The sequence below is a fragment of the Delphinapterus leucas genome, chromosome 3 (genome assembly GCF_059928025.1).
Source record: "Delphinapterus leucas isolate spDelLeu-1000000601 "Yukka" chromosome 3, BTC_Dleu_Yukka2, whole genome shotgun sequence".
Lineage (NCBI taxonomy): Eukaryota > Metazoa > Chordata > Mammalia > Artiodactyla > Monodontidae > Delphinapterus > Delphinapterus leucas.
In genome coordinates, this window is record NC_143131.1 from 119,236,588 (window position 1) to 119,248,461 (window position 11,874).

The window sequence follows — 11,874 nt, forward strand, 5'->3', positions numbered from 1 at the left end:
CCTAAAACTATGCTGGCTCATCAAATCCATCTGTGCATTAAAACAATAATATGTAATGGTTAAATGTCATTTATATCAAGAACTCAAAAATTAAAAAGCTAAAGAATAAATTTCAACAGATGTCAAAAATTACTCTAAAATGTTAAAGAAAAATAAGAAAACTTTTTTGATACAAAAAATAGAGCATTTACCCCAAACTGAGATCAGCCATCATAGTTAAAGATGAAATACTAGGAGCACTTCCACAAAGGCAAGAATGACACCTACTTGCTACTATTAATTTTAAGAGTATTCATTGCATACTCTTGGAAATGCCAGTCATGTGAACACTAACATATACATAGTACTTAAATCAGGTGAAGGGTGGAGGATGGGGGGTAGAAAATGTTCCAAAAAATATTGCGGTGAAGAGTGAAGACCTTGAAACTGGAAGGATTATTTAATTCACAAGAAACTGAAAAAAGGCCAGTTACTCTGAAGGGTGTACAGCATTATTGTTAAGCAGTTTACAAATAAACAAAAGGCTCTCAACCAATATATGTTGACTTTTTGATGGAGACTTCATTTTCTTATATATTCTTTACTATCAATCTTAAAAACAGGAAAAGGTTTTCTTAGGATTAACCGCTGGTGGGAAGCCAGAGTTTAATTTTGTGCACCTAAATTAAGGAAAAAGACTGATTTATTTTTCTGCGAATGTAGACTCACAGAGACGGATACGATGTAAGCATTTACAAACTAGGATTACTGTGGCCAGTTGAGGGAAAATATGAAATGAAACAGCAAAGACACTAAGGGGAAAAAAAAATCCTACTCCAGCTCCTTTAATCCGCCATCTTTTTGTTCTATTCCTGAAATTGGGAGTAACATCCACAAAACGCAAGGTGGCGCTGCAGGTTAAAAAGAGAACAAAATATTCGCATAAAGAATGTTGCAGATTCCAGTGTTAAGAGGAAAGCTGACCAGACTAGAAAAGTCGAGGAAAGGAAGCCGTGGTAATAGGTGTTGGGAGAAAGTGGGGATCCCTCCCCACAAGCATTGCTATGATCCAGCTCATTTCTAAGGATTCAGCTGATGCCATTTCTGAATTGCTCGAGGCCGAGAAAAAGTGGTTTTTGAAGACTGGTTAAACAAAGAATGGAGGCCAGAGTGGAGCGTGCTGTGCAGCAAAGGCAAGTACTATTTCTTTGTGTATTTCTGCAAGTGTCTTGGGCTGGTGGGGAACCACTACTGTATTTTGTGGAAGAGGAAGCTGAAAAAGGCACCTTTCTGGCCAACCTAGCAAATGACCCGGGGTTGGGGGAACTATCAGCCCGGGGACCTAGAATCATTTCAGACCAGAATACAGGATTTTTACTACTTGATCCGCTTACTGGTGATTTATTTCTAAATGAGAAATTAGACTGACAGGACCTGTGTGGCCCCACAGAGCCTTGTGTGCTGCCTTTCCAGTTGTTACTGGAAAAACCTCTTCAGATTTTCCGTGCTGAATTATGGGTCAGAGACATCAATGATCATTCTTCAGTATTTCTAGATAGAGAGATTCCCTTGAAAATATTAGAAGTTACCACTCCAGGGGCAGCATTTCTCCTAGAAAGTGCACAGGATTCAGATGTTGGAACCCACAACCTGAGAAACTACACCATCAGCCCCAATGCCTATTTCCACATTAATGTCCATGATAGTGGGGAGGGGATTATCTATCCTGAATTGGTGCTGGATAGACTGCTGGATCAAGAAGAGGTGCCTGAGCTCAGTTTACTCCTCACCGCCTTGGATGGTGGCTCTCCACCCAGCTCTGGAACTGCCCTGGTATGCATCCTGGTTTTGGACGTCAATGACAACGCCCCTGAATTTGTACAGTCTCTCTACAAGGTGCAGGTGACTGAGGATAGCCTTGTTGTCTCTGGTTGTCACCATGTCAGCTAGAGATTTAGATACCGGAAGTAATGGGGAAATAGTTTATGCATTTTTTTATGCTACTGAAAGAATTCTCAAAACGTTTCAAATCAATCCAACATCTGGCAATCTTCATTTAAAGCTGAATTGAACTATGAGGCAATGCAAATTTATACATTAACTATTCAGGCCAAAGATGGCAGAGGACTTTCTGGAAAACATACGATGGTGGTTCAGGTAACAGATATAAATGACAATCCACCAGAACTACTCATGTCATCACTTACTACATCAATTAAAGAAAACTCACCTGAGACAGTCATAGCTGTTTTTAGGATTCGAGACAGAGATTCAGGAAACAATGCAAAGATGGTGTGCTCCATCCAAGACAATCTCCCCTTCGTCCTGAAGCCATCTGTAGAGAATTACTACACTCTGGTAACCGCTAGCTCTCTGGACAGAGAGAAAAGAGCCGAGTACATCACCACCATCACCGTCACTGACACGGGAACCCCCAGGCTGAAAACCGAGCACAACATAACCGTGCTGGTGTCCGACGTCAACGACAACTCCCCCGCCTTCACCCAGACCTCCTACACCCTGTCCGTCCGCGAGAACAACAGCCCCGCCCTGCACATCGGCAGCGTCCGCGCCACAGACAGAGACGAGGGCGCCAACGCCCAGGTCACCTACTCGCTGCTGCCGCCCCTCGACGCGCACGTGCCCCTGGCCTCCCTGGTGTCCATCAACCCGGACAACGGCCACCTGTTCGCCCTGAGGTCCCTGGACTACGAGGCCCTGCGGGCGTTCGAGTTCCGCGTGGGTGCCGCCGACCGCGGCTCGCCCGCGCTCAGCAGCCAGGCGCTGGTGCGCGTGCTTGTGGCGGACGACAACGACAACGCGCCCTTCGTGCTGTACCCGCTGCAGAACGCCTCGGCGCCCTGCACCGAGCTGGTGCCCAGGGCGGCCGAGGCGGGCTACCTGGTGACCAAGGTGGTGGCGGTGGACGGCGACTCGGGCCAGAACGCCTGGCTGTCGTACCAGCTGCTCAAGGCCACGGAGCCCGGCCTCTTCGGCGTGTGGGCGCACAACGGCGAGGTGCGCACGGCCCGGCTGCTGAGCGAGCGCGACGCGGCCAAGCACAGGCTGCTGCTGGTGCTGGTCAAGGACAACGGCGAGCCGCCGCTCTCGGCCAGCGTCACGCTGCACATGCTGCTAGTGGACGGCTTCTCACAGCCCTACCTGCCGGCCCCGGAAGCGGAAGCGGTGGACGCGGCCCCGGCCGCCCCTCTCACCGTCTACCTGGTGGTGGCCTTGGCGTCGGTGTCGTCGCTCTTCGTCTTCTCGGTGCTGGTGTTCGTCGCGGTGCGGCTGTGCAGGAGGGGCGGGGCGGCCTCGGTGGTCGCTGCTCGGTGCCCGAGGGCCCCTTTCCGGGCCACCTGGTGGATGTCAGCGGCACGGGGACCCTGTCCCAGAGCTACCAGTATAGTGTCTGCGGGGAGGTACTGGGCCAGCGAGTTCAAGTTCCTGAAGCCGATTATCACCAATCTCACATCCCAGAGCATAGGCAGGAAAAGTGGAAGAATATCCCTCATATCAGAATGATTTCGGTTTCTGATAAAGAATGAAAAATAAATGCCGGTATTATATCTGTAAATATATTCCTATTAAGAAATTTATCTCGATTTACTGGTAGAGGAGTGCTTTCACATCATTGCAAGTATTCTTAGGGTCATAAATTTCTTGACACAGAAAAGGATTCAGCTTCAGCCCTAAGAACACTCCAAAAAGCATGGATTGTTTACTGTCACCTTTTGTCTCATTTATGCTTTGTGTGCAGTCTATTACATGACACATCTTATTTGAGATGTTTTTAAATTGGAATTCACTGTCTTCAAGTATTATTGCTAGTTTTATTTTGTAAGTTGATTAGAGTGCTCTACAAGTATACCTACCCTAACTTTTAAAAAAAGCACTTACTATGCATCATACACTATTTTACCACTTTTAATTTTAGAAGTAATCCTATGATGGGAGGTATTTTAGAAATGAGCAAATAGATGTTCATAGACGTTCAGTGAGTTCACTAAGGTCACCAACTAATAAATGGCAGAGCTAAGCATCTCTCCTAAATCTTCTGATTCTGGGGCCTTGCTGTGATGCTATACTGTTTTCTCTTGTTAGATATCACCTGGCAAGTTTCTCCCTAATTAAGGAGAAATCTTTTTTTCATACTCATATTCCTGTTCAGTGTTTCGTGTATTTGCAAAGAATAAGATATGTATTTGTGGTTTTATTTTCTTATAAACTAATAATCCAGTTTTTCTGGATCAATTATTCAACTATTATTTTTAAAGCTCTGATCTATCCAAATCTCAAGTACAAAAAAATGAAAGATCAGTCTGTGCTTTCTCCTTGTTATCTGAATATGTGACCTTAATTTCACAGAAAAGATTAATGACCATGAATAGAAATATTACATAATTTTGATCGCTTCATTTGTTTATTTTCCTCACATTGCAGTAATTTTCCTACAGTAGTCCCTACCTTTTTAACACGTTTTTCTCCTTTAATTTGAAAGTTTATTTTTTAAAGTTTCTATTCAATATACTTCAGTGCTGAATCGGAAAAGTATAAGAAAAAGAATACTTTTAAATATGCAATATTAAAGAGAAACAAATTATCATTGAATTACTTAAAGATTCTGGAGAGTTAAGGAGAAGCTTTGTTTGTTATAATAATCTGTAACTGCTTTTTCTTTAACAGTTATCCAGATCATTTTTGCAGAGCTGTATTCTGAATATATCATAAGCTAGTGCTGATAACTCTTAAAATAGTAATATTACTGTGCATTACTAATGGGATATAGTCTAACGACAAAAAATAAAGAACCTCACAGCATTAAAATCTTAAATTGTTTCCATAGCGTCAGGATAAAATTATTTAGTTTTTCAAGCAAATCAATGGCATGGAAAAGGGGAGGAGGGAATCTTGCACAATGAGAGAAATTAAGACATACCAACCAAATGCAATGGATAGTGGATCTTGTTTAATCTTGATTCAAACAATCAACGACTTTGAAATAATTGGAAAAATCTGAATATAGATGGGATATTAAACAATATTAACTTCATTTCTTAGGTGTGGTAAGGGCATTGTAGTGGGTTTTTTAAGACATTAAAAGTTAGAGATTTATAATGAAGTTTTATGGGTAAAAATTTAGTTTGGGATGTGAAAATGTTGGGGAGACAGGGTAAACAATTGTAGCAAAATATTGATAATTGTTCTAGCTAGTTATGAGTACCTGGGGGTTCATCGTACTATTCTCCTTCATTATGGGGTTTGAAAATTTTCAAAATAAAAGGTTTTTAAAAATTGACACTGTAAGAGAGATGAGGACACCCTTCTGAGATACAGAATCATCACCACCATCACAGATTATACATGTATTAGAAAGATTCTCCAGCCTTTCCGGTTTCATCGTTTGATATGATAACTTCATTCTGAAATAATGCTGCTCATGAATTATTCTACCACGTGAATCTTGGGGTTTTTTTTAGTCATGACAATGGATTAATGCAAACTGAGCTACCTGATGGCATCACATTACATGCCTGGTGTGTGTGTGTGTGTGTGTGTGTGTGAGGTTAATCTCTCTCTGCCTCAGTTTCCCCATCTGTAAGGTGAGGAACTCACAGCAGCCCTATGTAGTAAGTACCATTAATATCTCCACCTTAGATGAGAAAACTGAGGCAGAGGTTAAATAACGTGTCCAAGGTTCACAGCTACTAATTATTCCCATAGTTCATGGCAATAAAAGTATATAATTCTGAAAGTTTTCTATGTTATTATATATATATTTAAATTTCTGCATATAGTCTTTATATATATTATATATATATTTAAATTTCTGCATATAGTCTTTATATATATTATATATATATTTAAATTTCTGCATATAGTCTTTCTTCTCAGGCAAACTGTTACATAAATATTTTCTTTTTGCTACAAACGCAATTAGCATTATTGAAAGTAGTCTCTACTAATATCATTTCTCCTGTATGGCCCTCAGACAATTGCCTCAACCTTAAGGTTCAGAGATAGTAAAAATAGTATTGTAGCCTTACATAGCTTGGTGATACGTACTGGCAAGAGTTGGGAACATTGGGGAGTTCCCTGGTGGTCCCGGCTTCAGTCCCTGGTCGGGGAACTGAGATCCCGCAAGCCACGCGGCTCAGCCCAAATTAAAAAAAGCAAAACAAAAAGAGCTGGGAACATTGCATCCATTTTCAACCCAGAAAATGTAAGATCCTCTGAGGACGCGTGGTGGCGCTGCAAGATAAGGTACAAACCGGAACCGCTGCTGCGTCTCCATTAACAGGCAAAACTCAACAGCAGAGCCTGGAAGCCCATGAGAAGCTTGGATGCCACAGAAGGAGGACTGGGTCCTCTGTAAAGGACTACTCACTGGAATATTTCTGAAGTACCTTGTGGAATAACTACAGACTCAGAAACGTACTGAGGCCTTTACAGCTCAGCGGAACCACCCTCGCCAGAGGCTATACCGAGCAAGAACAATGGAGGTTGGCAGGAAGCTCATTTGCAGACAAAGGCAAGTCTTTTTCTTCTTTTTCTTCTTGGGCTTAGCTCAGGCGGGCTCTGAATTTAGGCGTTATTCTGTGGTGGAGGAAACTGAAGGGAGCTCTTTTGTAACCAATTTAGCAAAAGACCTGGGTCTGGGGCAGGGGGAACTTTCCAGGCGGGGAGCTAGGGTCATTTCCAAAGGAAACAAACTGTATCTGCAGCTCGATCAGGAGACTGGGGATTTACTGCTAAATGAGAAACTGGACCGCGAAGAACTGTGTGGTCAGACAGAGCCCTGTATGCTGCGTTTCCAGGTGTTGCTAGAGAATCCCTTAGAGTTTTTTCAAGCTGAGCTACAGGTAATAGACATAAATGACCATGCTCCGGTGTTCATGGACAGAGATATGTTGCTAAAAATATCAGAGAGCAGTCCTCCTGGGACTAAGTTTCCTCTGAAGAACGCTCAGGACATGGATGTAGGCCGAAACAATATTGAAAACTATACAATCAGTCCCAACTCCTATTTCCGGGTCCTCACCCGCAAACGCAGCGATGGCAGGAAATATCCGGAACTTGTGCTGGACAAAGTGCTGGATCGGGAGGAGGAACCTGAGCTCAGGTTAACCCTCACTGCTCAGGATGGCGGTTCTCCACCCCGGTTTGGCACCGCTCAGGTCTCCATCGAAGTCGTGGACATCAACGATAATGCCCCTGAATTTGAGCCGCCTTTCTATACGGTGCAGATCCCCGAGGACAGTCCCATAGGCTACTTGATTGTCAAAGTCTCTGCTACGGATATAGACATAGGAGTCAATAGAGAGATTTCCTATTCACTTTTCCAGGCTTCAGAAGAGATTAGCAAAACCTTTGAGATCAACGCCATGACAGGAGAAATCCGACTGAAAAAACAACTTGATTTCGAAACAACTCAGTCTTATGAGGTCAATATCGAGGCCAGAGATACTGGAAGTCTTTCTGGGAAATGCACCGTTCTGACTCAAGTCATGGATGTGAACGACAATGCTCCAGAAATCACCATGTCTGCACTTACCAGGCAGATCCCCGAGAACTCTCCTGAGACTGTGGTTGCAGTTTTCAGTGTTTCAGATCTTGATTCTGAAGAGAATGGGAAAATAAGTTGCTACATTCAGGACGATCTACCTTTTTTCCTTAAATCTTCCATGGAAAACTTTTATACCCTAGTAACAGAGAGACCGCTAGACAGAGAGACCAGAGCAGAATACAACGTCACCATCACCGTCACGGACTTGGGGACACCCAGGCTGAAAACCGAGCACAACATAACCGTGCTGGTGTCCGACGTCAACGACAACTCCCCCGTCTTCACCCAGACCTCCTACACCCTGTCCGTCCTCGAGAACAACAGCCCCGCCCTGCACATCGGCAGCGTCCGCGCTACAGACAGAGACGCGGGCGCCAACGCCCAGGTCACCTACTCGCTGCTGCCGCCCCTCGACGCGCACGTGCCCCTGGCCTCCCTGGTGTCCATCAACCCGGACAACGGCCACCTGTTCGCCCTGAGGTCCCTGGACTACGAGGCCCTGCGGGCGTTCGAGTTCCACGTGGGCGCCGCCGACCGCGGCTCGCCCGCACTCAGCAGCCAGGCGCTGGTGCGCGTGCTCGTGACGGACGACAACGACAACGCGCCCTTCGTGCTGTACCCGCTGCAGAACTCCTCGGCGCCCTGCACCGAGCTGGTGCCCAGGGCGGCCGAGGCGGGCTACCTGGTGACCAAGGTGGTGGCGGTGGACGGCGACTCGGGCCAGAACGCCTGGCTGTCGTACCAGCTGCTCAAGGCCACGGAGCCCGGCCTCTTCGGCGTGTGGGCGCACAACGGCGAGGTGCGCACGGCCCGGCTGCTGAGCGAGCGCGACGCGGCCAAGCACAGGCTGCTGGTGCTGGTCAAGGACAACGGCGAGCCGCCGCTCTCGGCCAGCGTCACGCTGCACGTACTGCTGGTGGACGGCTTCTCGCAGCCCTACCTGCCGGCCCCGGAAGCGGAAGCGGCGGACGCGGCCCCGGCCGCCCCGCTCACCGTCTACCTGGTGGTGGCCTTGGCGTCGGTGTCGTCGCTCTTCGTCTTCTCGGTGCTGGTGTTCGTCGCGGTGCGGCTGTGCAGGAGGGGTGGGGCGGCCTCGGTGGGTCGCTGCTCGATGCCCGAGGGCCCCTTTCCGGGCCACCTGGTGGACGTCAGCGGCACGGGGACCCTGTCCCAGAGCTACCAGTACGAGGTGTGTCTGAAGGGGGGCTCTGGGACCAGCGAGTTCAAGTTTCTGAAGCCAATTGTGACCAATTTTCAGGGCCATTCCCCTGGCCCAGATATAGAAGAAACCCCCAACTTTAGGAAAGATTTTGGTTTCAGTATTCAGTGACAGCAATTGTGTTTCACGTTCCATATATTTTAAATTGATGATACTTCAAGGTGATGGTTTTTCTGGCAACCTATCATGAACTTTACACTAAACTTGCTTGCAAATTTTGTTTTAAAGAAAGCTATCTTTTCTTCATTACTGTAAGAAGATTAATGGTCCTAAATCTTGCCTCTCAAAACACTGTTGAAGTCAGTAAATGTACAGGTTCTTTCTGGCATAGCTTAGAAATGTGTTATTAAAAAAACAGTGGGAAATTAATTCTATATAATCAGTTATATTTCCTTGAGTTTTTCTTATTAGGTTTTAAACCATTAAGTACATAAGAGCAGTACTGCACCAACACACTGAAGCATGCCCAATCAGGAAGGAGAGAGAACTGGTACAGTGAGAATCTGGCTCTTACTTTATTCTGCTCTCATAGCACTTTATTCTTATTTTCTCTTATTAATTGTATATTCATGAATATACCAGTGTTAGTTTTAATATAATTATTGTAATTGCTTTCCATTTAGTTTCCCTGGTGTAAAAGGGGAGAAAAAGCTACACTGTGTTTATCCAGTGTGATGAAAGGGCATAGTAGGAGATTGGCTTTTCCCACTTGAGAAACATTGGTCGTATTGTGACAGAAAATGCAGTAGCTGTCCAATCTCCATTCATCTTTTCTTCTTTGGTAACACACTCCAAATTTCATTTAGAGCATTAGTGTGCTTAGTCAAAAGAACGTTTTCCCAGGCTCCTTGGCAGCTAAAACGGGACATTTGACTACATGTATATGCAAATGTTGTTAGAGACTTCCAAGAAGGCCATTAAAAGGGAGGTGACTCATCTAGGAAGGGGTCCCTTTTTGTCCTTCTCTACCTGCTTCTTGCTGCTTGGAATGTGGGAGTCTTGGTTGGAACACAATCAGTCATATTGAGCCATAAAGCAACACTAAGGATGGAAATAATGGACCAAGACAGTCAGTATAGAATAAACTTTAAAGAGATGAGGACCCCTGATAATCACAGTTACCATGTCATCCCTGGATTGCTCACTTCTGAGCTTTTTTTACATAAGAAATAAAGGAACTTCTATCTCATTTAAGCCACCATCATTTTAGTTTTGTGCTACCTCCAGTGGAATCCAATCCTAATGCTTTCACAGTAAGACTTTTTGTTAAAATGTTATATAATACGGTAAAATGGACAGATCTTAAGTGTGTAGTTTGATCTAATTGATCTTTGTCAAGTTTTCCTAGATTTCTAATTTACTTAAGAGTACAGAGTGCTTTACATTCATTATCTTTTTAATCCTCTGCCAAACCCTAAGGAAGTTGGCATGTTATTTCCTCTTTTACTTGTTCACAATTCTGAAGTAATAAAAGGAAAAACTTGGAATATATTCTAAGTCTACTTGAATGGAATGTTCCAGTTCTTAACCAGTACGCTATCACAGCAGGCATTAACTGGTGGCATTGTCTTCCTAACCAAGGAAGTGAAATCCTTCTATTGCATGAATTGAACTCCTATATAGAAATGTAAATTTTAGTCTGTAGCTTGATTTTGTTTCTATAACAGAGATCACACTGCTCTGGACCAATAAACCCAAAGTTCTTACAGAAGCACTGACCTAAGTAAGCTGGGTCAGGTATCACAATTGACCTTCATCATGATCTTATTAGCCTGATTACCTTCCTGTACCTTCTCAACATATCACATTCATTATTGCAGAAATGAAGGCCCTAAACAGGGAGTAGAATTACCCTATGGTTGTATTTCTTGAGTTTTTTTGTACTATTCCTTCAGTCTTTTTCTATCAGTCCTAATATATATTTTCTCTTTTTTTTGAAAGTTTATTATATACATTCTGTAAGTCCCTTATTCAAATTAAATATACTGTGTTCATTTTAGCGCACTATTTCTTTGAAAGCAGTTGCTATTCTAGTATTAGCTCTAAATGAAATAACTAACTTCAGAAAAGTATAGGCAATGATGTGGAGGAATTTTTATCACTAAATAATTTAGAGATTCTGGAAATTAAATAGAAATAAAGATGATAGGCTCCAGTTATTTTCTATTGAAACTAACCATATGTCTTTGACAACGCCTCTTAAAAATTATGCTGAAAAAAGATTTAGAGGGTCATAAATGACTTTATTCTGAAAGGATGGCTCACAAGAGCCGAATCAGACATTCTTCAGCATTTGCTGTGATAATCCAATTTTGTAGAGTGATGAATTTTTGTTGACTCAGATGCTGGGTGCATGAAATTTCATGCTTATGTATTCATTTTCTATTTCTACTATTAAAAATTATCACAAACTTGGTTGCTTAAAACAATAAAAATGCACTACTATATAGTTCTGTAGATCTGATGTCTGATATGGGTATGACTGGGTTAAATTCAAGATGTCACCAGGGGTGCATTCTCTTCTGGTGGCTCTAGAGGAGAATCTATTTCTTTCTCTTCTCCAGCTTCTAGATGCTGCCTACAGTACTTGACTCATGGCCCCTTTCATCCATCTTCAAAGGCAGCAACATTGTTTCTCTTAGTCCACTTCTTCTGTAATCACAGAGGGGTGTAATCACTCCTCTGACCATAGCCAGGAAAGGTTCTGTCCCTCCCAAATAACCCAGGATAACCTACCCCCGACAAGGTCCTCAATTTACTTATATCTGTGAATTCTCTTTTGCCATGTAAGATAACATATTTACAGATTTGGGGAATTAGGGCATGAACATCTTTCGGTGGGTGGCCATTATTCTGCCTACCGCAGGTAGCTTGGAAGAAAATTATCTGGTCTAGCAGGACCACCTGTGGCCAAAGGAAGGCATACAAAGACCTTTATAACAGAAGTTTAGACCCCATTGATTGAATGCTTTAACCCTAGACAAGGTATTTATCAAAAATTGTTCTACAGATTGTTAACAAAAACACTGGATTTATAAAAACATTATGAATCTTTACTGGAATTCAATTTAAATTTTAAAAATGGAAAATCTGAACTAAAGAGTATTTT

General features: G+C 43.5%; 2 protein-coding genes across 2 annotated transcripts; both read left to right on the top strand.

The window, feature by feature from the left end:
• Positions 1-371: 371 nt before the first annotated feature.
• LOC149749665 (protocadherin beta-7-like) lies at positions 372-3,517 on the top strand. Its single transcript, XM_089908545.1, is given in 6 exon segments — positions 372-1,901; positions 1,903-2,033; positions 2,036-3,295; positions 3,298-3,394; positions 3,396-3,471; positions 3,473-3,517. Coding segments are annotated over 6 exon segments (2,373 nt in total). The 5' UTR covers positions 372-1,137.
• Positions 3,518-6,017: 2,500 nt separating this feature from the next.
• LOC111171124 (protocadherin beta-8-like) lies at positions 6,018-11,177 on the top strand. Its single transcript, XM_022566763.3, has one exon. The coding sequence runs from the start codon at positions 6,477-6,479 to the stop codon at positions 8,874-8,876; it is 2,400 nt and encodes a 799-aa protein (XP_022422471.2). The 5' UTR covers positions 6,018-6,476; the 3' UTR covers positions 8,877-11,177.
• Positions 11,178-11,874: the final 697 nt, after the last annotated feature.